Source organism: Panthera tigris, chromosome A3, assembly GCF_018350195.1.
Source record: "Panthera tigris isolate Pti1 chromosome A3, P.tigris_Pti1_mat1.1, whole genome shotgun sequence".
In the NCBI taxonomy this organism is placed as follows: Eukaryota; Metazoa; Chordata; class Mammalia; order Carnivora; family Felidae; genus Panthera; species Panthera tigris.
The window spans coordinates 19,018,318-19,046,264 of NC_056662.1; the positions used below are offsets into that span (position 1 = coordinate 19,018,318).

Genomic DNA, 27,947 nt, shown 5'->3' on the forward strand with positions numbered 1-27,947 from the left:
ACTGCTAATTCCTTTCACTGACTTCACTGGAGTTATAAAGACAGATAAGTAAATGAACAAACAGAATAGCAATCAACATCTCTTGCCAATATTATCTAAGGTGTTCCTTAAAGTTAATAAAGATTTTAAGTAAAGACACTTCCAAATGACAAAAGAGGAAAGTACCTGTGTGTCCTCAGGACATAATTCTCAGGACAAGTTGCTGGCTAGCATAACATAAGGATTTGATGGTTCGTGTGCAAAAGAAAAGGAAATCTTTTACTACTAGATTCAGAATTATATTCTTAGGGTTAATTCAGGTACAACCATTTTTAATATATTATTAAATCCAAAGCGTCCTGCTGAAGTTTCATCAGACATGAGCTCAACCCTCAAGGAGTTTACAATCCAGTAAGATATTTAAGACACGGAGCCAAACAACCACGGCCCAAAGCAAGCAAGAAAAAAGGGGCACTAATATACGTGCCAGAACCATGCTAGAGTACTCAGAAACACAGTTTTATTCAATTTTCTTATGACTCTTCTAAGAATATATTCTCGCCGTTTCACAGAAGATAATATTAATAGCTATCTCCAATTAGGTGAGTTCTCCATGCAAGTTAGTAGGCTTCACATGTCATCTCTGGTTTTTACAACTCTGAGTGGTGCCAATTTCCTCAAATCTGAGACACATTTTTGCCTCTTTTAACATCTTAAAAGTGCACATAGTTCATTAAAACTCTGTGGAGGGGGAATTTGGCAATGTCTAACAAAACTAACTTATACACAACTTCTTTTAACCCAGCAACCCATATCTAGGAATTCAGCCTGAAGACACACTCCCAAGAAAGAAAATTTATGCTGCTCCATGCATATGTGAAGGCAGAGAAAACCTTTTTAAATTTGAGACTTGCTAAAATAGATTAAATTTCGTTTCTTAACCCCAAAAATCTCAAATGTCAAATGATTAACATTAAAGCAACAGTGTCTTTATTGCATCATGATGCTCATATTCAGAAACTATGCAAACTTTTTATAAAGGTAATAGACATTTTCCCAAGTCTACACATGAAACATGTGGATGTCATGACCTTCCCATCTCTTAACTGATGGCAGAATTTTCTACTTTACTGCCCTCCTGCTATCTTTCATTAAGGGTAGTAAAGCAGTAGAATTACTTAATTTATGGACATTTTGAAAAGAGTCTTAAGGGTAAAGATAATTGGGGGTGCCTGGGTGGCTCAGTTGGTTGAGTATCCAGCTCTTGGTTTCAGTTCCAGTCATGATCCTGGGGTCATGAGATGGAGCCCCGGGTCAGGCTTCATGCTGAGCACGGAGCCTGCTCGAGAATCTCCCTCCCTCCCTCCCTCCCTCTCTCTCTCTCTCTCTCTCTCCCCCTCTGCCCCTCCCCCCAGCTTGAACACACGTGCTATTTCTCTACTTTAAAAAAAAAAAAAAAGAGTAAAAATAACTGAAACAAGGCTTAATGACTCCTTTGTTTCCAAGTGAAAAGTAGAATGATGAGGGGAAACAACCAGAGAACAAGAAGAAATAAAGAGCCAGGGTCCAAGAGGGCAGTGAGGAGTAAACTTAGGCTCCCTGGAGGAGGCAGTGTGTGAGCTAAGTCTTACTAAAGGCAAAAGGGTTAGCAAAGTAGAAGGAGAGAGGGCATTCTTGGCAGATGAACAACTCAAGTCAACTGTCAATTATTACTGTTTGATTTTGCTGAAAAATTCATCTTCTTCATGACTGAGCAAAAATTAAGTGCAATCTACTTTCTGCCAGCTAGGAAATGACAGAGTTGATTCTTGCAAGGGGCATATTAAAAAAATAAAATTCCAGAGTTATATTTAATTTGCCTCTCGAAAGCCATGTGTTCCAAAAGCAGTGTCTTAAAAAAAGATATAGATGCACTCCTACTTCTTGTAGCTTTAGAGTCCTAATCTTCTGCTTAGATAGAAAGGAAACCACATACCTAAGAATAAGAAACTTCAGTATCAAGTAAGTCCAGCAAAATTCAATCCAACTCTTATCAAGTCCCTGAAAGCTGGTCTAATCCCAGGCTCACAATGAAGCTGCAGGTTTGGAAACCAGGTAGAGAGTCAGCTCCATGTTGTCAAATCAGTGTCAAACCAGGCATAAGGAAAGAGTTCATTTCCCATTAAGAAAACCAGATACACACACACACACACACATACACACACACACACACACACACACACACACACACACACACACACACACATTATATGAAAAACAAAACCAAAAGACTTTGGTTAAATATGTTCAAGAATGATGCAGTAAGCACAAAAAATCATGGCTAAACCCTAATGCTGATTACGGACATTACAGAGTAGCACAGAATGCTGGAAGAGACTTCTGAAGGAAGCTGGAGGAAGCTGACCAGTTTAACAGAATGAAAAATAGCTGATTCAAATTCTTGTCCACTTACTGTATGACCTGGGGTAAGTCACCTAACTAGGGGCGCCTGGGTGGCTCAGTCAGGTTAAGCGTCCAACTCTTGAGTTTGGCTCAGTTCATAATTTCACGCTTCAGGAGTTTGAAGGCTCCTGTGCTGACAGCTCAGAGCCTGTTCGGGATTCCCTCTCTCTCTCTCTCTCTCTCTCTCCCCTTTCTCTATGGCCCTCCCCTGCTCACTGCTCATTCTCTCTCCCAAAATAAATAAATAAATAAATATTTTTTTTTACATCACTTGACTATTGGGTCTATAAGAAGGCAGCACAGGTCAGTGATTATTAAGAGCTTCAAATCTCTGTTGATCATCAACTCAGATACCTGTAGCCTTAGTAAATAAACTCACTTCTCTTACAGATGAAGAAACTGGGGTTCAGAATATTTAAGTGACCTTATTTTATCTCAAAAGTCAGTCAAATTCCTTGTGTATGGTTGTAATGGAATTCCTGGCTAAGTACCACAAAATTACAAACTGTTAATTATGTACAACTATTACCCCTCTTCATGATTAATTTACATAGAACTAAATCAAGCCTACTCAATCATTCCAAATAACTCAGAGTTCAGGTTCTACACATGCATTTAAGGCAGCAATCATGCCCATTCATCTTGCCCAACAAGCCAATGACAAATAAAAGCTTATCTGATTTTCTTACCTGTCTACAGATCCAGGTAAGAAAAGCATTTATGAAGAAATAACAAACCGACTTGCTCTAACAATCCTGTACCCAGAAGTCTAAAAAACCTACAAGTTTTAAGGGATGTTAACACCAGTTAACACCACCTGCATGGAAACATTTGCATTAGTTTAGCTGCAATCAGTAGGTGGCTAACAGTATTTGCCAAGCTTATTCTGCTCAGGGTCTCTAATGCAATCACTATTCAACTCAAGCATAAACATTTACACTATGAGAAAAGGCTAAGGAATTGGCAAATGTTACCGATCATTTTGTCAACTATTCCATGACCTTAAAAAGCATTTGCCACTCCACCATTCTCCTAAACTATGAGGATAATCAGATCAGGGCAGGAGAGAAGAGTCCTCTGCTTCCTTGTAAACAAAGGCAGAGACTTTTCTGGTATAAAGAGCTCTTTGCCATGTTTTGAGCCAGACCTCATTTTCGATGACCTTTAATGACAAGTTTTGAGACTTAACAAGTTTTGAGACTGTATAATATGATGCGCTCCTCCTCCAAAGACAGTCATCAAGTGTATGAAGGATGGGGATGAGGAATAGCTATTCAACCAAAAGCTGCCCTCCTCAAGGAGGCAGTCACAATACAACTTTGCCAAAGATAACCTCATCAGAGATGATACATAAATATACAACCACTGTGTTAGGAAGGTGGGCACTGGAATCATTTGGGTGAAAGCACGGGGTGAAAAAATTAATTTTTTTAAAGTTTATTTTGAGAGAGTGCGCACGCACATGCAAGTGAGCATGAAGGAGTGGCAGAGAGAGAGACAGAGAGAGAGAGAGAGACACACACAGAGAGAGAGAGAGAGAGAGAGAGAGAGAGAGAGAGAGAGAGAGAGAGAGAGAATCCCAAGGAGGCTCAGCACTGAACCTCAGTGCAGAGCCCAACTTGGGGCGTGAACTCACAGAACCAGTATATCATGACCTGAGCCAAAATCAAGAGTTGGATGCTTAACTGACTGAGCCACCCGGACGCCCCAAAGAAATTAATTTTCTAAAGAAGATATTCATCACCTGCTGCTCATTTATTAAATCATGTTTACTGGGATAAATCCTTGCATCTTCTCCTTGCTCCCTCACTTTCAAACCTATGGATACCACATCCCCAGAAGCTGGAGTTTAAATAAAATCAACACTTCTACTTAATACTCTATACCCAGTATGTGCCAGCACTTTAAAAGTTTGTCTAGGACAGATAACAAGCTGGTTTTGGTGATAAAAGACTGGTATCCGGGAGTGTGGTCAGTATCAAGGGTGTGTGAATCTCCCCAGGAACTTAATGCCAAACTAAAAGCAGGAAGGAAAAATAACTGAGGGGTGCAAGAACTCTACCCTTCCCTCCCCCCCCAGCTCTCTAAATTCAGACTTTACCAATGGTAATCTGGTTTCAACCTGGGAAACCTGCTCTGTGATCCATCCTAATAGTGGCCGATTTAAATCTGTAGCCCACAGAAGAGTCCTTATCACTATTTTACAGCAATTCTCAGTGAGAACATTTCCAAAATTCCAGGGCATAGTTAACAGCCTTTCAAAGTAAGGAGGACAGCTGGTGTTCTGGCTAAAAGCTCAAAGAACTCTGGAATTTAAAAGAAAAATGTTGGGAGAACTCAGCTCTAAAGCAAATCAAGAATGAGGGAAGGGACTAGTAACATTTCCAATTTTTAAAGTCAAATTATCATTTGTATTTGTTTTCCCCAAATGTGTACTGTATATATACAAGACCTTTTGTCACAGACTTGGGTCAAACTTAAATAAATCTTACCGAATATTTTGCAAATTGCTTGTGTCTTTCTCCTCAATATTCAATACTTGGTAATATTTCATCATCAGAAATTCAGAAGTACACTGCATTAAAAAACTCAGAGTTGGAGCGCCTGGGTGGCTCAGTCTGTTTAAGCGTCCAACATCAGCTCAGGTCACAATCTCACAGTTTGTGAGTTTAAGCCCCGCGTCGTGCTCTATGCTGACAGCTCAGAGCCTGGACCCTGCTTCAGATTCTATGTCTCCCTCTCTCTCTGCTCCTCCCCTGCTCTAGCTCTGTGTCTCTCTCTCAAAAATAAACATTAGGAAAAAAATATTTTTAATAAAAAATAAACAAATAACTCAGAGATGCTCAAAGATAGACATCTCGTGTTTTCAACTTCTTTTATGAGCAACACAACTTCAAATTTCTAAAACCTTTCACATTTCCCAAAGTATCTACATATTCAGAAGAAATGCTACACATTGACTTAAAAACCCTTAAGAGAACCTGCTGTGGTTCTTAAACATCAGCAACTCTGTTAGTGGCCAGATGTTGCCTTTAAGGAGCTTGTCAAGAAAAAGACACAAATGAAGCATCCAACTGGTTTGCTTTAGGCCTCAATCCCACACAAAAAAGGGGTTAAATAAATGGTCAGAGGATGTTTTTCTTCCAGTCAGTCTACTTCCGCATTTAAATTTCTTGGACTCCTTTTATGCTTTTACAACACTACAATTACCTTAATCTGTCTTTTCAGGCTCTTCCTGTCTATGCACCCTATTTTAACTTATTTTACAACCTTCTCTCCCATCCTACTCCTTCCTTCCATTATGCTCCTTAAATTCAAGTTCATCTTCCTCTCTTCCTCTGGTTCTCATTCCCAATTAATTACATTACAATTTTTTTTTTAAAAGAACTCATATTTCAGCGATAGGACCACCAAATTGTCTTCAAAAAAAGTATGTTACCTAATTAACTATAAGGTCTTCTGAGCTGTGGTTTCTAGACACAATCAGGGTCCAGAACAGGCTGCTCACATATTATTATGCCGAGAACTAAATGACATATTTAAAAAGTCAATTCTTAGAGCAACTCTGAGTGTCCTTTATGCAATGTCCTAATGGGGTCCTTAATTTATTTCTCTGCTCTGGTCTGTTTCCCAATCTGTAAAATGACCTCTACTGACGCCTACACTTGCAGTCCAAAGAATTCTATGACCTTTAAAAATTGTTTTAGTTTAAACGGATTAAGGTAAAAAGAAAAAAATTGAATGCTTGAGAGCAGTGGTTCTCAAACTTTCCTAACACCTGGGACTTATATCATCCCCAGATTATGTAGAGTTTAACACAAACTCTCCAGGTGACTATCATCTACATTGTCCAGAATCCTATTTTGAAAAATTCTGCCTTGTTGTTTCTTGGTCCTTTGAGCAATAATTAATACCAAACACCAGCCACCTGCAATAATAGACATGTTACTGATTTTATTTCCAGTTTCTGTTTCAATTGGGTTTCAGTGCCTTTAAAAGGCAGGCACAGGGTGCTGAGTCAGTCCCTGGGGACTTGATTCATTCATTCATTCATTCATTCATTCGCAGCTAAAAATACAGAGTCTCTACAACTGAGGAAGTAAAGAGGCTGTTTTCACCTGCTACTCTCCCAGCCCCTATTTGAGAGGAAGAAGAGCTACATAAGGGGTGACACAGCTTACATAAGGAGTAAGACAGTCAAGTTCTTTAGAACAGAAATTTTCTTTGTTGTTTAGACATCACTGGGCAGAGCCATGCTTAGAGAAACAGGTAACCTGAGTCTGGCCGGTAGGACTCTGTTGGGAAAATGAGTAAGAAAAAAATGGATTAAGACTTAAAGAAGCTGCAAGCTCACAGTAAACTTCTGACACTTGGCTTATACAGATTTCTTTGGGGGCTAGAGGCTACCAAGTAATATGGAAAGAGTCTTGTGAGCTTCCTGTGATACATACATTCAGTCAGGTAAGCATCTGAGACTACTCACCAATCCAACAATCAGCAAAGTTTTTCTTTAAAGGGATGGGTAGTAAAGTGGTTTAGGCTTTGCACCCCATTCGATTCCTGCAACAGGTACTCAACTATGCCACTGTAGCACAAAAGCAGCCACAGATTATATGTAAATGGATGAACAGAGACTGCAATAAAATTTTAGCTACAGACACCGAAATATGAATTTCATACAATTTTCCTGTGTCATGAAATAACCTCTTTTTAAAAGTGAGGTATAATTGACATATACAATTAGTTTCAATAAAATAAATTGAAAATAAATTTAAAAGGGCGGGGCGGCGCCTGGGTGGCTCAGCCAGTTAAGCGTCTGACTCGATTTCAGCTCAGGTCATGATCACGGTTCATGAGTTCAACTCCCACGTCAGGCTTTGTGCTGTCAGATTCTCTCCCTCTCTCTCTTTGCCCCTCCTCCCACTCACACTCTCTCTCAGAAGAAATATATATAATAAATAAAATTAGTTTCAGGTGTATTTAATTCTTTTTGAAACTAGCTCCAACGTACCCTGTGAAGAGAGGTGCCTTTCTCAAGGTCAGTGTGTAAGTGAAGAATATCCTCCTTACCCTTACTTGCAACCTCTAATTCCTAAGCTTTCTCCTAAAGGATATCCACACTAAACCCCACTCCCACCTCTCTCCTTCCTTCAAACAGCCCATGAATGGGCTAAGAGTCACTAGCAATATGATTTAAAAGCGGTTAAAATCTACTCCCGCTCTGCATAACTAGATGAAGTGAGTTGCATGAATGAGAACATTGAAGAGGAGGCCAATGCTGAGCCCACTGCTAATCCTGTTTCTTAAACAGCAAGTTAGTTTGATTTGTTATTTATCCCCCTTGAAGTGGGAACATCTTAACTTGTTCACATATTGCTAACCAACTCTGATGAAATTCCTTTGTAAATAAGCAGACTTCAGGATCCTTCAAAAAAAAGGGGGGGGGGGTGGAAGTGAGGGGTCTAGTTAATCCTTGGCTAACAAAAAGAACCTTTTTCTTTAGTACTCAGATAAAAAAGTTTTACTGATTTCTGGAATAACTGGATCCAAGTACAAACCAATCTGCTAAAAAAGAAATTACCGTGGGGTCTTTGCTGCACAGGCAGGCAGACTTTCCTTAATAGGGAAGTTCAGCAAAGCCTACTAGTCAATGATATTAGTCTGGTAAAAATCCACTGTAAATTAAGGGGAGTGCTTTGAGAGCCCACAGTCTGATACTATATGGGTAGCTCCACTACAGCCCAGAATTCCCAGCAGGCAATGGAGTCACCCACCCAGGTTCCCCTTTACTTTTTTTGTCACATTTAAGAACTCAGGTTGTGGCATCAGGTAGGCCTAAATCAGCCTCCCAGCTCTGTGGCTTTCATACAAACTACACAGCCTTGAGTCTCAGTTTCTTCAAAAGTAAAGTGGAGACAGTAAATGTTCAAATAGCTGTTATTTATTTCATCCCTAGTCCATTTCCTCTTCCCACTTCAAAAATAAGTGACCATAATTTGAAGCTAAAGCTGAAGGAAAATGGATCTGTCCCTGCTTTTTAAGCATTTTACCCAAGTTGTTCTCTGAGACTTCACATGTCCACTATTGTCAGTGGTCCTCACAGTGGCCAAGGCTACAACCCCACTCTGAGCCCTCGGACTAATATTGTCTAGCTGACTGCGGGCCAGAGTACATATTAAGTGAGATGCATGTCTACATTCACTATGAGCATGAAAATGAGAGGAAGACTCCCAGATAAGTTGTAGAAACTGAGTTTTGATCTGTTTTTACTATAGCCAACACCTTGAGTGAGTTAACCTCTTGGTGCTAATTGTTTGCTCGTACTTTTTTTTTTTTAAAGTAAACTCTACCCCCAGCATGAGGCTAGAACTCACGACCCTGAGATCAATAGGTGAATGTTCTACTAACTGAGCCAGCCAGGCACTCCTATCTGTACAATTTTAGATTTTCCACCACTTATAGTCATTCACTTATTTAACTGACTACAATTTAACAAATTAACTTCTTGTTATAACAACATGCTAAAAGCTTGCAATTTCAAATTAAGTTGAATGCCAACCATTTTAAAGAATAATCCATAAAGGTGTATATAAAATGTAAGTTAATCTGTTTTGTTAACTACAAAAATAGACACGACTTATCTCATAAGGCTGCTGAGATAAAATGAGAATTTATTCAATCCAAAGGACCTTAAATGTTCATCTTTGTGTAGCACTAAAGGGGTCAAGTAAAATGGAAAGCTGCCTAAACTCCCAGCTGTTCTTGTAAACACAACTGTATGTACCAGTCATTAAGTCCTCTTAGGTCACCCAGGATAAGGCAATGTAGATATCCAGAAGACTTGTTACTCACACTCATCAAATTCACACCACTTTCAGATTTTTAAGTTCCAAGTGCCCCAATCACCTATATTCCAAGGAAAACCTGAATCTCTTTGCTCTTATCTAAATTTTATCTGAAGGTGCGCTGTCAAGGACACCTGGGTGGCTCAGTCAGTTTTAAGGGTCTGACTCTTGATTTCAGCTCAGGTCCATGGTCTCAGTTTGTGGGTTTGAACCCTGAGTCAGGCTTCAGGCTGACAGTACGGAGTCTGTTTGGGATTTTCTCTCTTCCCCTCTGTCTGCCCCTCCCCCCTAGCACTCTCTCAAAATAAATAAACAAAAAAAATTAAGCTGTGTTGTCCAATTATGGCAGCCACTATAGTGCCACATGTAGCTATTTTAAATTTAAATAAAATAAAAAATTTTTAAGTTCTTTGGTCACACTAGCCACATTTCAAGGACTCAATAGTCTCATCTGGCTGGCAGCTACTATATGGGGCAGCACAGATGCAGAACATTTCCATCATGATAGCAAGTTCTATTGGACAGTGTTGACTGAAAAGCTTGAATCCAGGTCAACACCTTCTTCCTTTTACTGGTAGGAAGAACATAAGGCACCATGTTGTGTGATTTGCTCTGGTCACACCTGACAAGGCCAGGATTAAGACTTCCTTGTCCCAACACTACCCCACCACCAAGTCCTCTGCTGGAGGCCAATCAAGGGCCTTTTCCCTACATGGCAAGGTACTATACTGTGTAGTTTTCTTAAGGCCAGCCAAAAGTTTTCCTGGCTAAACTGGCCATCTCAAAAGCAGGACACTTCTGCAGAGTCCCTGGAGAATCAGGGCCTCAATGAGTGCTGCCTAGAGAAGATTTCAACTAAGGGATCAGTCCACTGAGGTGTAAGTCAAAGCTAGATAGAGCTATTATTTTAAACATAAGGAGTATGACAAACAAATCCCATTTTACTAACTCACCTTTGTTGTCTAAATACAAGACAAAGTTAGAAAGCTTTACTCCTGCCTCTGAAAGTAATTAACCAGTTACAAGACCCTTAAAATTGGCATTTATATTTCATATACTCTTCTGCAGTGAGTCATGTTTTCACAAGGACATCCCTGCACTGAAAATGCTTCTTCTTTCCCAAGAGGCAGAACTTAAAAGGGAAAAAGGACTTGTCTAACCTGAAAATGTACCTTCTCAGGCAACTCAATTAGGACAGGCCCATTCCTGCAGGCTTGTCCTCCTTTGCTTCTATTAAGTGAGCTCTTAATGCTTGGGAAATAGTAAAAGTGACTATAAACCTCCTGTCTATGCTACATAGGAATCCACAGCTCAGCCTAAGTTGCCTTTGTTTACAACAGGCATGGGCCTCAAAATGCCCCCAAGTCCCAATCAAAAAGAATGAAATCTTGCCATTTGCAACTACGTGGATTATACTAAGTGAAATTAGTCAGAGAAAGACAAATATATGACTTCACTCATATAAGGACTTTAAGACACAGAACAGATTAACATAGGGAAGGAAAGCAAAAATAATATAAAAACAGGGAGGGGGACAAACACGTAAGAGATTCTTAAATATGGAGAACAGACAGAGGACTACTGGAGGGGTTGTGGGAGGGGAGAAGGGATAAATGGGTAAGAGGCATTAAGAATCTACTCCTGAAATCACTGTTGCACTATATGCTAACTTGGATATAAATTAAAAAAATAAATAAAAAATTTTTAAAAAATGCACCCAAGTCCACACCTTGTGATGCACCGCTTCATGCATCCTATTACTAATTCAACCAAGAAGCACAAGTCCACACCCTGTCTACCCATAAAGGAGTCAAGGGTGTTGATGCAGTGGTTTCATGCATCCTATTACTAATTCAACTAAGGGACCCTCTTTGTCTAGAGTATCACTATTGACCACGCTTGAAATGCACAGGCCATTCTCTGGGCAATTAGCTGGAGAAAGACTAAGCCTGAATACATGTATTTCTTCTTCTGAAGAACACCTTCTAGTGCTAATCGTTTAACAGGCTCCTTTTTACGCTTCAGTTATGAATTACTCCAACTTCAAAACCATAAGGAAGCACATGAATAAGTACGGAGGCCTAGCCATGGGCTTTGTAAAAAAAAAAAAAAAAAAAAAAAGGAATACTGCTTAAGAGGATGAATTACTACACAAAACTAGTTCTAAGCTTCATATGAATGTCAAGACTAAAAGCTTATTTTGATCAACTTATCTTATTCTTGTCAATTATTTGACCTTGGGGATATAATAGTACCAGATACTATTAAATGTCCTCTCATATGACTGAGATAGCTACTATCCCTACTGTTACAGATGAGAAACTAAGATCAGAGTTGTGACTTGCTTAAGGCCACCCAGCTAACCAAGTTTATCTAACTCCAAAGTCTAGATTTCAAGCATGTAAGCATGTGGACTTTGTCAACTTTCATTCCTCCTAAAAATGTGAGGCTAAAAAAAATTTTTTTTCTTTAGTTAAAAAATAAAATAAAAATGTGAGGCTCAACAGAAGGGTGAATTTTAAGTCTTACTTTATTCCACTGGTTTTGAAACTTTAGTGTGTATCATATCACCTAACACTCTCAAGAATTTAGGCCAGTAGGTCTGGATGAGCCCAATAATTTACATTTCCTACAAGTTCTCAAACAATGCTGATGCTGATCAGGAAACCATGCTAGAAGAACCACTGCTCTATTCACATCCTCCCATGTCCATCAGTGTGCCATCAGTAGCTAAAGACCACTAAATTGTACCCATACCTCCACTTACCTTCTAAAAGTCCCTGTCTTAACCATTTTGGGGATATTAGTATGAAAACAACCTCTTGCTCTCTGTGCTTTGCTTAGTCACCCAATCCTAAAAGATGACATCAAGATCAAATGGCTTGTTAAACATGGAAGGAGGAGAAAGGATTAGGATTCTGATGAGATAAATAGGAAAACAGCTGCAAAGTCAGTTAACTATCTCTACTATTTAGGTGAATTACTCGTTGAAAGAAGGTATTTAGAGTAGGATAAATATAATCCTTTTATAAACATATACTGAAAAACACTGTTCTGGTCCTTAAAAAATCCCATAAACTGAATAGCTTAACCAATGGAGTACCCTGAACAAATGAAGCAAAAACATACATCTTACGCAAGTAAGACAGTAAAGTCCAGATAGATCAGTTTCTCCAAAGATGATCTGTGGTCTCATGTATTAATCAGAATCATCCAGGATTGTTAGATATGTATTAAAAATGCAGATTTCTCAGTCTGTGCCACTACAGAATCAACTTAAGAGGTTTAGGCCTAGAAATATGTATTTTTACCAAGTACTCCCAGGTGATTCTTAAGCATTTTAGCTCGACAACAATGAAAAGTTAGTGCAGGCGTGCTTGGCTGGTTCAGTTGGTGGAGCAGGTGACTCGATCTTGGGGTTGTGAGTTCCAGCCCCATGTTGGGTGTGGAGATTACTTAAAAATAAAATCTTTAGGGGTGGCTGGGTGGCTCAGTCAGTTAAGTGTCCGACTTTGGCTCAGGTCATGATCTCACCATTGTGTTCAAGCCCCGCGTTGGGCTCTGGGCTGACAGCCTGGAGTTTGGAGCCTGCTTCGAGTTCTGTGTCTCCCTCTCTCTCTGCCCCTCCCCCGTGCTCGCTCTCACTTTCTCTCTCAAAAATGAATGAATATTTTTAAAAATTAAAAAAATAAAATCTTTACAAAAGAAAGAAAGAAAACTTAGTGTAAAACTCTCAATTTTTCTCACTGCATTTTCAACCAGCAAATAAGCTAGGAGAGAGAGGGGTTCCCACTTCACAATTTAAACATTTGTTGAAAGCATCTGTACTGTCCACACAGGATGAGATCGTGCTCTTACAACTTCCTAGTAAATAAGCAAAACATGTAAATTTCTCCAGTCTAGAAAAAAAAAAAATTGGAAAAAGAGGACAAGAAAGGCTCAAAGCCAGAGAAAAGTGATTACTTATGGCTTGGGATTAAGTGGTGTTTGCAGACAGACTGCACTAGAAAGGAAAAGGAGTATCCAAAACTATGCCTTCAGTACTAAAATAGGCGGAGATGTTGCTAACCTTCAAGGAGTTTTTAATACTTAGTGCCTTCCCAAATAGGTAGTAAAATGAATACATACTGGGGATACTTATCCAACTATACCAAATCCTAAAGACTAAGGTATTCCAGGGTAAAAAGAAATACCTTAACAAAACAGGACTATAGACTTGTGGGAGAAGAATATACACTGAACGTAATTTTTGGGAAATAGAGTTCTTGTGGAACTTTTTTTTTTTTTTTAAGGGGGAGCGAGGGGGCTGGGGGACAGAGAGAGAATCCCAAGCAGACTCCACACTTATGCAGTGCTCAATCCCATGAACCATGAGAGCCATGACCAAAGCTGAAATCAAGAGTCGGACACTCAACTAACTGAACCACCCAGGCACCCCAAATCAAGTTTTCAATAACAAAACTGCTTAACAAAATTATCTTCACCTTTGTACAATAGCACTGACTAGCATGCATATTTACATATGTGCAGTGAGTATGGATTCTGCTTAATATACTGGTAGTCTTACTGATGCAAACACTTTTACTGTTTTCAGTCTCTTATGGACCCAATTGAATCACACTGTACTGTAACTTTAAACTATTCCCCTAAAAACTGGAGCCTAGCACAAACACTATCTGACATCTAAATTCTACAGATTAGCTCCAGTCCTAAAGAAGTGCTATAGTGTTTTCAGGACTACAGGAGGAAAAATTTCAGCTTGTTTGCTCAACTATAATCTGTTTTTCTACAGTTTGCTAGCAAACAAGCATTCTCTGCTAATATACAACTCTCCTGACATTCTGAGATTAGGAAGATGCTAACATTTATAAAGGATTATAAAGTTCTGCTTAAGTGTCTATTTTTATATCACACTGCATTCAAGGGAGAAAGGAGGTGATTTGATTTTTAAGGGGAAAAGGTAATAATTATGGTCAAACCACCACCAGCTGAACTTGCATTGAGGAAGCTAACTGGAGACCTCTCAGAGCTGGGGGTCTGGCCTTGGAGAGCTTTCTGCTTGGAAGTCAAGTATAACAAGCCAGCAGTTACAAAGCCTAGACAACTTCTGTTCCTCCTCCCTGCTTTTGTTTTCTTTTCTGGTTAACTGGAACCATGAAAAATTAACAAATAGTCTCAATTCTCTGAGAGACTCTTGTTTCTTCATTTCTGTTGTTAAATAGCAAGCACTAGTGACATTGCATTCATTCTTGTGAAAACTCACTGTAAGAATAAGCATGGTCAGTCTAACATTTAGTCTCACTTTTCCAGTATTCAGATCACTGGAAGTAATACCATTATGTACTCTCAACCTTCTTCTGAGGAGTTTAATGGCCTTCATACCAAGACACTTCATGGATTAGGAAGCAGTAAAAATAGTAATATATTTAAACTGCTTCGCAAAATTAGTTTCCCAGGACTAATCTCAAAGATCTTAGTTCTTCAAGTTTCCGAGGATGGTGATTTTACTCTATTTCAGGCAACTGAGTTCAAGAATTTTAACCATTTCAAGCAAATACTTGGATTGGCTATTGTCACACGGATCTCTTGCACACAATGTGAACATTGCTAGTCACTGATAAATCTACCAGTTTAGGGAAACCTGAAAACTACTTCTCTACAACTCATGCAATACTGTTGTCTAATAATGAGAAATCCATAAACAGAACTTTTAACTTCTTTTATTCCAGGTGAAAGGATTTAATGAGTTTACAGGTATCCTAAAAAAAACTTCAAATAGAGATGTCCCTCTTTCACTGACAGTTAAGTATTCACTGACAGAAAGTACCTTCCATCCCATTTAACCTATGTCAGGAGCCTTTATACTGTGGCCCCATGGAAAATATGGCATCTCAACAGAGGAAGTGAGTGTACAGACCTACAAGTACTCACTTCAAAATGTTCATTCTGAGAGCCATATGGATTTGTCTCGTTCATCTGTGTCTAGTCGTTACTGGTATTTACTTTCCGAATGTTTGAACAAATGAATATGGCAGCTTAAATTTTCCATTTGCAATTAAACATGAAATTTTTAGTTTTCTGAGTAGATCTATAAATATTGCACCATCCCAAGTGCAAAGGGGGAAAAGTTACTGACTGCCAAAGATTCTTAAACTGTAATTTAACTCTGAAAAACAAAGTGGTTTGTACACAAAGTCTTACTGTCCTGAGCCCATCTGGATTCACAGCAACAGTATCATATTCAAAGCTCCCTGGTGACCCTCCCCCTTGGGTACCCCAATTTAAAAATTAAAGATATTCCCTTTGCACAAAAGACTAAAATAAAGAAATCTCTGAAAAAGGTCTGGGTTTTGGATTTTTCTTTTTTAAGATGTGGCAAGGAACTAAGATTCTGTTTTAAGTGTCACCTTTTCTAAAGTGATCTTCACATGCTCTTTAATCCTCAATCTTGAGTTAAGTGTTAGACCTAGTTTACAGGTAAGGAACTAAGGCTTGGAGATTAACTTGTTCAAAAATCTCACTATTGAAGCGCAAGAACTTAAATTCAAATCCCCCTTGACTCAATCTCTGTCCTTTACACTCTATCATGATTTGATGGGGACACACACACATCACACAGATAGACACAATCACCCCCCTCCCCAACCATTTACATTCTGAATCAGGAATATTAAAAAAAAAAAAAAAAAAAAGGTAAGAGAAAGAAGCCCAAGCTTTGAAGACTTTAATCCAATCTTGGACATTCTCACATACCGAGGGCAAAAGAGCCATGCAGTATTAATAAACAGTCACTTACTCTAGGATTTTTTTTCACATACTTTAGGAACCATATGTTCCTGGGGCACCTGGGTGACTCAGTCAGTGACCGACTTTAGCTCAAGTCATGATCTTGTGGTTCGTGGGTTCAGGCCCCGCATTGGGCTCTGTGCTGACAGCTCGGAGCCTGGAGCCTGCTTCAGATTCTGTGTCTTCCTCTCTCTGCCCCTCCCCTGTTCATGCACTCTCTCTCTCTCTCAAAAATAAACATTAAAAAACAAAACAACAACAACAACAAAAAGCCATGTTCCGGACACGTTTATCTTTTGAAAACTTTAAAAATGTTTATTTATTTGGGGGGGGGGGGAGTGAGTAGGGGAGGGACAGATAGAGAAGAGGAGAGAATCCCAAGCAGGTTCCATGCTGTCAGCACAGAGCCTGACATGGGACTCAAATTCACGAACCATGAGATCACGACCTGAGCAGAAATTAAGAGTCAGACACTTAACTGACTGAACCACCCAGACATCCTGAACATTTTATCTTTGAAGACTCTTTAAATCAATACACATTTAAAAAAATAAAATAAAATAAAATAAGACCCTATTTTGTAATTTCTCTCCTATAAAATTATTTTCTCTGGCCCACGTTTAACTGAATATTAAGTCTGAAGTCTGCTCCTGTGATACTCTTTTTTTCTTAATTTTTTAAAATGTTTTTTGGGTTTTTTTGTTTTGTTTTTTGAGACAGAGAGAGCATGAGCAGGGGAGGGGCAGAGAGAGAGACACACACAGAATCCAAAGCTCCAGGCTCTGGGCTATCAGCACAGAGCTCAATGCAGGGCTCGAACTCACAGACTGTGAGATCATGACCTGATGCCCAACTGACTGAGCCACCCAGGTGCTCCTGTGGTACTCCTTTTTTATCAATGGTGTATCTACTAAGATCCATCTGGCTGAATCTAATGGACATTTGTAAACATATCTGCAACTGACTTTGGTTTATTTTCTTTAAGGAGAACTTTCCAAGTAACAAATTCAAGGCAATTCAATAATCAGCATTAGCTAGACTTATGAGCCATTATCGAAATTTCTGCTTACTAAATAAACTTTTTCATGGACTCTCCCAAATGCCTATACTCCTGCGTAACTGTTAACATGGAGTTTACTATTTAAGTTCTCATACTTAAGTTTTATTATTTTTTTAACGTTTTGTTTATTTATTTTTGAGACAGAGAGAGACAGAGCATGAACGGGGGAGGGGCAGAGAGAGAGGGAGACACAGAATCTGAAACAGGCTCCAGGCTCTGAGCTGTCAGCACAGAGCCCGACGCGGGGCTCGAACTCACAGACTGTGAGATCATGACCCGAGCTGAAGTCGGACGCTCAACCGACTGAGCCACCCAGGCGCCCCTTAAGTTTTATTATTTAAGGCATTCTGTTGCCAAGAATGAACTGTTTCACAGGAAGTTGAGTTGGTCACTATAAGCAGTATGTGAATAAATGAAAAATGTAGGTAACTCTTAGACACTTTCAGTCTTCTGAGTTTAAAATGTTTTGGGGCAAGAAGTAAAATAGTGGCATTTGGAAAAAAAAACATGTTGACACAAGAAATACTGAGTTTTGTTGTTAAGAAAAAAAAAATCGCAGAACACCTGGACGGCTCAGTCAGTTGAACATCTGACTCTTGATATCAGCTCAGGTCATGATCCCGACAGGGACATGGGACCAAGCCCCTCATTGGGCTCCATGCTCAGCATGGAGCCTGCTTAAGATTCTCTCTCCCTCTGCCCCTCTCCCCTGCTCACACACTCCTTCTCTAAAATAAAAAAATAAATAAATAAAATCATCAACAATGAACTTGGCATTTCACTTATTAAATGCATCTAATAAAGATAAAACTCTGGGTACCTTTTTAAAAATTGAAATATAATTGACATATAAACTCTGGGTATCTTTAATAGAAAATCCATAGTTCTATTAAAGGGTTGAGAAATTAGCTACAGCAATATGTTTTTTTCATGTCTAAGCCCATCTCCCCTGAAAAAGTAGTTCTTTCAGCAATGACAACCTTGCCTTATTCTTAGAAAAGTAGGAACCAGATACACATTTGGCTCCTACTTAGCCCAAACCTACACATAGATACACCACCTTTCCTTTTATAGTGGTTGCTTAACAGTCAGAAGACATCAGTGTAGGCTGTGAAGTTCAGTTAAAGACTCAACCAACTCTAGGTATATGCTACTGTTCACTGTGTAAATGTCAGGAAGATTTAAAAGGTTATCAGGGAATACCAGTGAAGGAAGGAAGGAGTCACCAACAACAGTATGTCAAACCTAACATTCAAAATAAAGATCTATTTCATAATAGAAGCTGTCTGACCAAAGCTTAAATTGTAAAATATGGACAAAGAGGCACATTATATACTTATAAATTCTCGATAGCTTGTGAAGCATAGAAATACCATCCTTATCTACAGATAACAAAACAAAATTTGGCAGCCCAAGTTAAGTTTCATACTAAGAATAGGGACTTACTTAGATTTTTCTACTCCAATTTTCTATTTTACCACAGGTGCTCAAGAAAGTACTCCCCACAGCCTCCCTCTTCATCACTTATACCCTTCAGTAGCACTCTGGTTCCAGCCTTTACACGAAATCATCTCTTGAAGACTTAGTCCTCCAGGTGCAAGGGGTCTAAACTTTCTCTACCAGCACATAATTAAGGGAAGGCCGTGACATCTATACCAGAAGCTTACCAATTGCAGTATGGGATTTCCATAATCTAGACCAGGTAGTATGCTACCAAAAAGAGGAGTTGAGAAGGTGTAAAAAGCAAAATTTCCCTTTCTTGGTCTCAGCTTCTCCCATAAACCTATACAATCTGTACTATTCCCATTAAATTCCCATTTAATGAATACAAAAATGTGATGTCTACTAAGCTCTCAAAATGTGTTTCTTTCCTTCCACTTCCCCTTCTACTGACTAGCAAGAGCTCAGATAACGCACTACAAATGAAGAGGCTATCTTATAGGAGTTGGGTAAAGTAAAGGGTCTTAGCCAATGAGATCCCCTAATCCACTGATCTTGAAACCTGCGACGTTTAAGTTCTGCCCAGCCAGTATTCTGCTTACAAACCTTTCTAAATCTAGGCATTCGTATGGTAATAAGATTAAAATCTGGACTTTTTTACAAAATAGCAAAAGGGTACATTTCTTTTTTCTTTTTTTTAAGTTTATTTATTTATTTAGACAGAGAGAGTGCAAGCAGGGATGGGGCAGAGAGAGGGGGAAAGAGAACCCCAAGCAGGCTTTGTGCTGTCAGCACAGAGTCCAATGCGGGGCTCCAACTCACGAACTGTGAGATCATGACCTGAGTCAAAACCAAACGTCAGATACTCAACCAACTGAGCCACCCAGGCACCCCCAAAGGGTGCATTTCTAGTGTACTCTAGTGCGGATTAACCTACAACTTAAAACTTTTCAGGGGGATGGGGGAAGGTGAATTCCAAACAGCCAAAGATATCTTCTCCAAGAAAGATCCCAGCATCTATCTTTGCTAGGGCTGTGCTAAGAAAAATGCAAATATTGAGACCAAGAGTTGGCTGATTTGTTTTTGTTCTTAAAAAATAGGAAAATGTCAGATACCCAGGGATCTATTAAACCTGTTCTCAACAATATCAACAAAGACAAGAGAATTAAAGTCCCCAGTAATGCTGACTGCTTTAACACCTTTTGTTGGAGCTTCTCTAGGTATATCTCAGGAATGTTAATGAACTAGTTCTTTGGTTCCTCCAATCCACAGAAACAAAGTTAACTTCAAAGGCTCAGAGAGGAATGAACAGCCTGGTAGAATTGCACCTCTACCCTAAAATCTAATGCACCTCTACCCTAAATCTACCCTAAGCCCTAAGAGGGCATGGAAGGAGATGTAAATAAAAATATCTACTATAAATTTCAGAAAAATTACCAAGAACAGTATACAAAGGTAAAGGTGGCAGTGAGATAACTTAGATATAAAAACTTAAGCCAACAAATTAAAAAGAATACCATCCAAAAAGAAATTTAACACCTAAGTTGCTTATGTCCCTTTGAATTTCTTGATTAAAATTTTAGAGACATAAGTGACAAAGACATTTAATAGCTTGATACTACAATCTATATACCTGAAGATATACTTGAGATAATCAGCAAAATCACTTCTCAGTTTGAAAAATACTTAGCATCTTTCTTGAACATACAGAATAAAAATCATGTTAAATAATACCTGCTACTAATAAGCATACTGTCATTTCCTATAACCCTACCAAAAATAACCATTAATATCTAACATATTCTACCAGCTTTTTTCCACCTAATAATAAAGCCCAGGCTTCCATGCTACCCGTCCTCCCTCCCTCCCCCCCACAATCTTTAACCCCCTCCACAGTACCCAAGCACTGGTGCTATCAACACAGAGCATACACACAACGCACACCTAGATAGGCAGGTTGTGGGGGAAGGGCAGAGGCTGGCAAAACGCTAATTATTCCTTGCCTCTCTAGATTTCCCACTTCCATGACTGGTCTGGTGCCATAGGGATAGAAAGCTGTATCTCAAACTTGGATTTACAAGACAAGGAAATAGAGAAAAGACTTGTGCCAACTATTACTACTCAAAGTTTAATCACAATCTGAAAGCTTCCTTTAAACACAATGCTTCATTCACTTCTTAAGATCCAGTTAGGAACTTCTCCCATCCCAACCTTTTTACCTTAAGAAGCCAATTCTCAATAGCCCAAATGCCCTTGTTATGCAAAGTTAATGGCTCTAAATATTTAAGAGGCAGATTATCTAAACCACAGGACACGGAAAAGTCACTCAACTGACTCTCCCATATACAAAAGCGATGAATTGACTACCTTTTACCTTCTTTCAAAAGGTTTTTTTTTTTTTAACCTCAGGGTCCCATATCAAATATTCAAGCATTTCCATAGCCTCATTCAAAACTAAACAATTACACTTGAATCCTTTTTTCCAAATATAGCTAGAACTTTATTGGAGTTCAACATAGTTTCATAAGGGAAGGATGAAATCCCTCACAAAAACATACTTCTGGGGAAAGAACTTTGCATCTGATAAAAATCAGGTTTTATTTTGTACTAAAAATGTGGCTAAAGTTGTTAAAGATCCATAACATACATATGCATTAATACCCAATTAATACAACACGCACAAATTCAGTATAATCTGAAGCCTCCTAAAATGAAATATATCCATGAAGTACAATAGAATCATTTCGCATACGCTTAGCAGAGGATAACTGTTATAACTGATATACGACACCAAGCTTTCTAAAACATAGATATTTTTGCACCCCCCCCAACACATATGCTGAAAACAAACAAAAAACCCCCAATGGCCTAATTTTGGAATAAAAGAGTTAAAACATGTGAAGAATCCCTGGCTCTTTCTTGTACATGGTATAAATGGATACCAATTCACTAGGACCCAGAACAAATTAATGAATCACTCCTTCAAACTCTCACAATTCCTCATTTTCATGCTGATGTTAAAAAAAGTCAGATAATTCTTTTTTTACTACAATTGGTAAGTGAGATTTGGGGACTAACTCTGGGTTTGTATTTTCCATTTTACCTACTTTGGTAGAAAAGTAGGAGCTGGTGTCATCAATATTACCTAGTTTCACCTTTCAAACTATGAGGTGTTTCTGATTCCTTTAATAACTCCTGGATTTTCTTGTTTTACCAGCAACATCGGAATCTGAAATTTGTTTGGAAGTTCTGATATGCTAGTAATCTAAAAAACACATGTTGACAAGCAACTTTGTTTCAAGTCTAAATAGTATTAAGATGCTACAGTAGTCACTAATTCTGAAAAGATGCCCCAAGGAGTCTAGCTGTAGAAAGAAAAACACTGGAGCCTGATACTTAAGTGCTCCTGGATTGAGCAAGAAGACGTGCCAGATGTCATTTGAAGGCGCCATCAGTTTGCAGTTTTAAAAATGTGATGGTAACTTTCAGATATCCACATCATCAGTCTTCCCACCCCCCACCTCAACCTGCAACTAACAGCACAGAAATACATCTGTCTGCATCAGAAACAATTCATATTTAATTCTTCCATACAATCCGAATCTATTAAGCTAAACCAGAATCAACACAAGATGATGTCAAATTATGATTCCATATAACATTGCTTAGAATAGTCAGTCACTGATGGAATCAAGCATTATACTTTGCTCATCCCAAGGAGGGAAGAACCCCACAAATGCAAAGTGGATGGGCAAAAACTTGAAACAGCAGAAGGATCACTAACCCCCAACATGATGTTACCATTTTCAACTCTGCGGATAACCTGGCAGTTACTGTAATAATGACTCAGACCCACCACACTTAGTGCTACCAACACCTAGGAAAAAGGTAGTCAAAAGATTACGGTTTCTACTACTGAAACTCCAAGCTCACCATCAATATTTTAAATATAAAAGCATTTCACAAATAACAGATTTTCCCAGCAGTTAAGCATGGGCCAGAATGTTGTGAACTTCAAATGAACAGCAACAGTGTTAACTATTGTAAAGAATGAACTCCAAAGGGCATAAAACCTTTCAGATCTTAAGGGACGAGGGCAGGTAGAATGAGGGATGTTAGTATATATGAACTTCCACAGTTAATCTGTAAGTTCAGCTAAGTCCACTTACAATCGTGCTACGGCAAACTCTTCTTAATACAAAGATCAATAATGACATGTCTGTGTACAATTAAACACTGATTTTTATTTTTTAAAAACAGTCTTTCACGGTTACATAAATCAATCACTTGTTACCAGGCTATTACTTAATAGAGCAAGCACACAGTTACTAACACTACACCTTTCTTCTGAACAATATTTACAAAGATAATTAGTCCAGTGTCAGACACTTACGGTGGTAGGGAGGCAGTTAAAATGCTTTTTCTCTTGAAGGAGTAGGTTAGTTAAAAAGTAAGCAAATGACAAACTAGCAAATCCTTCCCTCCCACATTTTTCAGCTCTGTAAGAAAATAGAGATGTTCAGCTTTTAATTTTGTCATACTACAATCACATATATAGCATACTGGCTACACCTGGGAGCTTTGGAGTGCCCCACTCCCTGCCCTTGGGAAAGCTAGTAAACATACTAAGCCTCAGTTTCCCCATCTATAAAACAGAGATAATAGTATTTAACTCATAAGGTCCTTCCAAGGACTAAATTGAATTAGATAATCCATGCAAAGAGCTGAGATTCGTGCCAGGCAGACAGTAAGTATTCAACAAATATTAACAATTACTGCAATTACAAGTGATCACATTCTAGAAGTCAATATAGTCGGTTTCAATCTCTATAGAAACAGCATTAAAGATCAACAACCCACCCAGCCCACAATCATTCACATACTCAATAGTTCCTTTGTATAATTTAAGTGAGCAACATGGAGAATAACTTATTGATGAGAAAGGACTAAACTTTCTTTCACTACTAAATACATGACCTACTCAGCCTGCTCTTAAAGTCAAAAGAACACTTTTTCTGTGTTTTGCTCCTACCTTCGCCGAAGAGGTCAAAAGGACTCTTTACAAATCCTCACCTGCCACGTCCTTTCTTTGCTCCCACATCCCTAAGAAACATCTACACTCTTTTCGGTTTTCTGAACTGCAGGGGCCTCATCTCCCTTTTAAAACCCTGATAGGTTAGCTCAACATAGTTAAGAAATACTCCAACCCCTGACACTCAGCACCTAGTCTTGCACAACACTCAGAAGTCACCTCCTCTGAGAAATTTCCCCACCCCCAGACAAAATTAAGTCCCCTAGTTTCTCAAAGCATTTTGGGTATACATATGCCTTAGCACCTACCTTATAATTAACTAATTATGTCTCTCTCGATAGACTGAATTGAGGGCAAGAGAAGCATTGTGGCCAAAGGGTCAGCTCTAGCACTATGCGCAGTGTTTGGCACATATCAGGTGCTCAAGAAATGCAACATGTGAATTTAACCAGAATCTTTCCTTTCAGAGTCCCATCTCTTGCTTGATGCCCCATTACAAAACCTGAACATAAGGCTGCTCTCAGTATACCAGGCTAACACGATGGACTGCTGATTACAACATCAGAAAACATACTCATCAGCTTCTCCCATTGGAGAGGTTCCCGGAACCCAAACTCAATTGAGCAGGATTATGTACCATCAGAATCAGTGGGAATTCCCAGCACACTACAGAGGGTACTTTTCTCCTTCAGTAAGATTGTTGAAAAGCCCTCAGGGTGAGCTTTTTATTGGGGGAACTCTTCATTGATTAAGTGAGGTGGAAATACTCAAAGATAAATAAATGCCTCGATTTGGCTGAAAAGGGGTCAAAATCATAACGTTCTGGGAAAAGCAAGCTAGCTCTTGATTCCTGAAAAACAGAGACCTCTAAAAAAGAACAGGAAGCAGGGGTGGGTGCTGGTCACTCTTTGTTTCAATAAATAAAATCTTTTTCTTCCCTACAGCCCAAAAGAAAAGGCCAATACACCAAGTCCAGATGAGATGCTCAACAATCTTTCCTCCTGACAAGTACACTAAACTGAGGTTCTTTAAAAAATAAAAAAAAAAGGAAGAAAGAAAAAAGGGGGGAAAAGTGCTGCCTTAGGAACCTCAGCCACAATGAAAAGTTCTAGTAATACTTTAATAAAAAAAAAAAAATCTATCTCCCTGGGTCCAACATTTACATTGGACGGCCCACAGAGAACTTGCAAACTTTCTGAAGGGAGGGACTACTACCTTCGCAAAGAACACAACTTGGGAAAAACAATCTCAAAATATGAAGAACTCCACAAAGGGCAGCTTTAGTTTTAGAACCATAATTCCCATCACAAACAACTTCCACCATCACCACCCCCAACCACCACCAAATTCAACAGTTGCCGGAGGATATCTTTCATTCTGGAAACAGAAAAGGAAACAAACAAGCAGCAGAAAGGGAATAACCCCCAAAATAAAGTTCTCTTTGCAAAAAATTGTAACAATTCAGTCTCCCACCCTTCCCTCTCTGGTGAAGTCTATGATTTATACGGCTTTGCTCTGCAGAAAGCTCTTTCTGGGCAGCTCAAGGAAAGAGCCGAGGGAGGGAGAGAAAGAGACACAGGCACAGAAAGGAGAGGAGAGAGAAAAAGAAAATGGCGCAGAGACTAAGTCCCGACTGTCGACAAGGCGACTTTCCCGGGAGGAATCCGGGCCGGGAAAGGCTGCCCGAAGCCCGGCGGCGGGCGACGCCGGGTCTCCGTTGCCCCCTCTTGGGAGGGCCGTGATCTGGGGGTGCTGGGGTCCCCGGAAAGGGGGTCCAGAGGCGGCCCGATGGGAACAATGGGGCCGGTGAGCGAGGAGCCGGGACTTAGTCTCTGGGACGCCATGTCTGTCCTCTGCCCGGCTCCAGCGGGGCGCGGGGTAGGCGGCCGGCGGCGGGAGGACCTGGGGTCGGGGCGGGGGGCACACTCACCATTCAATCGGAAATCCGCTTCAATCTGGAGAAAGAAAAGGGGGGAAGATGAACAAAACAGGCACATTTAACCCCGCGGGCGGCGAGCGCGCGGAGCCGGGGGCCTAGCCCACCCTGCGCCCCAGGGAGGAAGGGACCCCCCGGGAACGGCCTTTTAAGGGGCAGCCATTCCCACCCCCGCCACCCCAATATGTAACTTGGCGGCTTTCGTCCTAGGCCTAGCGAGCCCACCTCCGCCGGCCGGCCGCCCCTGGCCTGGGGCTCCGGCCTGTCAAAGCGGCCGGGCCGGGGCCTGCGCTGGGGGTCGCGGAGAGCCGGGGTGGGGCCGGGGCGCCGAGAGGACCGTGCCGAACTGTACCTGGGAATCGTTGTGGAGATGGTCCCCGCTCATGTCGGCCGGAGCGGTGAGAGCGGCGGGCGGCGAGTGGCGCCGAGGAGACGCAGACGGTCGAGACCGGCCTATGCGGGCGGACGGGAGCTCCCGGAGGCTCCCGAAGGCGCGGGTAAGCGGCGGCGGCTGCGGGCCTGAGACTCCCGGAACCGCTAAGGCGGCGACAGCGGCGGCGACGCTGACTGACTGCCGGGCGGGCGGCGAGAGCGGACCCCAGCAGTTGTGTAACAGCCTAAGTTCGCATTTCGGCTCACTGCGCCTGCGCGGCCGCTTTTAAACGAGACGTCGCGACGTCAGAGACTCGCGGAAGGAGGCCGAGGGTTGCGGGCCCGCCCCCTCGCGCTTCCAAAGGCGGACCAGGCTTTGCATCGCAAGCCCCGCCTCCTGGCCCTTGCGCGCCGCTGTGATTTGCATAAGGAGTCGACTCCTCCCAGGGCCGCCCACCCTAAGCAACCTTCCTTTCCTTTCCCCGCGCCTTTTCTCGGAACGCCGTACTCCTCTGCGAGGCAGTGCGCAGGCGCATCCCAGACGCCGCCCCCGGACCGTGGCCGGCAGCGCGGCCACGTGGTGGGCCTTTAAAGGCCGCGGCGGGACCGCGTCAGTCCCCGGCCGAGCTGCTGTCCTCGTGCTCCTTTCCGTAGCAGCGAATAACTTGGTGGCCTGGGCTCTAGCCCTTCCACCAACTCTTCTTTGCTCCCTAGCCGGGCGCCAAGGCCGCCAGGAGACAGGAGCTCCCGCCCTAGCCTTTGTCCATGCCTTTCAACCTTCTGAATTATTTCACACTATTATTAATTTTAATTTTTTAACCAACCAAAGGTCTGGTGCAGCTCCAGTTTCCAAACGAGTACATGTAGTCCTGGGTCACAAGGGCCCTAATTTATTTCGTTAATTCAACAGACATTTATTGAGCGTCTACTGTGAGTCAGGAATTGTGCTGAAAAGGGGTGGTGGTGCAGGGGGCCAAGGGAATGGGACCTCAGGGTAAACACGACCTGGCTCTGTCCATCGTTGCATCCCTAGCACACTATAGGGCAGAAGTGAGATGCACAGGATAAAGAACTGCCATTTAGGGACCACCTACTTTGTTCTCTGCTCTGAATCCAACACGACAGCTCTGTGGGGCTATTTTATCAAACTGTGTCAGAGATAAGTGACCTACAACCTTCTACGTGACATCTACATTTGGATAACCTCACAAGCTTCTCCAGGGCCGAACTCAACATCTTCCTCCACCCAGCTAGAAAAGCTCCATCCTGGACAACTTCCTCCTTCCTTTCTCATTAGTCCAACCGGTTGCTTCTCTTCAACCCATCTACCTCCTCTCCCCACACATCTGTCGAAGTCTGCACTATCTCTTGCTTGCATTATCACAATACACTCCTAACAAGGGTCTCAGCCTCCATTCTGGCCCTCTCACAAGCTGATAGCCAACAGGAGCCAAAGTGAACTTTTCAACACGCGGGTCTACCTTACCCCTTTCCCACAATACTTCCCATCACTCTTGGCATAAAGCTCAAATTTCCTAAAGTAGCTCCCAGCTTTTTGAATTAAGCCACATAGCCTGCTTAATTCAAGTGTGACCTCTGTGAATTTTGCCATATCTACTTACCACTTCCACTATTTTACTTACTATTTTAATCGATCCCCTTCTTTACTTAGCTTCCTCCTAAATAATAATATCTATGAAATAATAATGTCTATGAAGTCATTTACAAATAAATACAAAAAGTGTCCATCCATGGACCACTGAAATATCTCTATCACATCTAGTGGTAAACACTTTGGGATTAATTCTTGTGAATGCTCCAAAGCTCAACATTAATATCACTTTTTCAATTAATATCACTTTTTCCCCTTCCCCCACATTCTCTCACTCTCTCTTTCCTCACTGGGATCAAGTGCCCTTCATAGAGTGTCTTTTCCTTTGTAACACTTATCACAATTGTTATTAAGTTGCTAAGGAGGGCAATAAGTGATTTTATGTCTGTCTCCCCTATTGAACCCAAGGTCTATCTTTGTTGAAACTTGATCCCCAACACCTA

General features: G+C 40.7%; 1 protein-coding gene across 1 annotated transcript in view; it reads right to left on the bottom strand.

Annotated features, from left to right (window-relative positions):
- TOP1 (DNA topoisomerase I) overlaps positions 1–26,147 on the bottom strand; it is a 95,042-nt gene extending 68,895 nt beyond the window's left edge. The window contains exons 1-2 of the mRNA XM_042980399.1: positions 25,873–26,147; positions 25,515–25,539 (exon numbers count right to left, since the gene is read on the bottom strand). Of these exons, the coding sequence (XP_042836333.1) occupies positions 25,515–25,539; positions 25,873–25,905 (58 nt within the window). The 5' untranslated portion in view covers positions 25,906–26,147. The remainder of the gene's footprint in view (positions 1–25,514; positions 25,540–25,872) is intronic.
- Between the last annotated feature and the right edge of the window lie 1,800 nt (positions 26,148–27,947).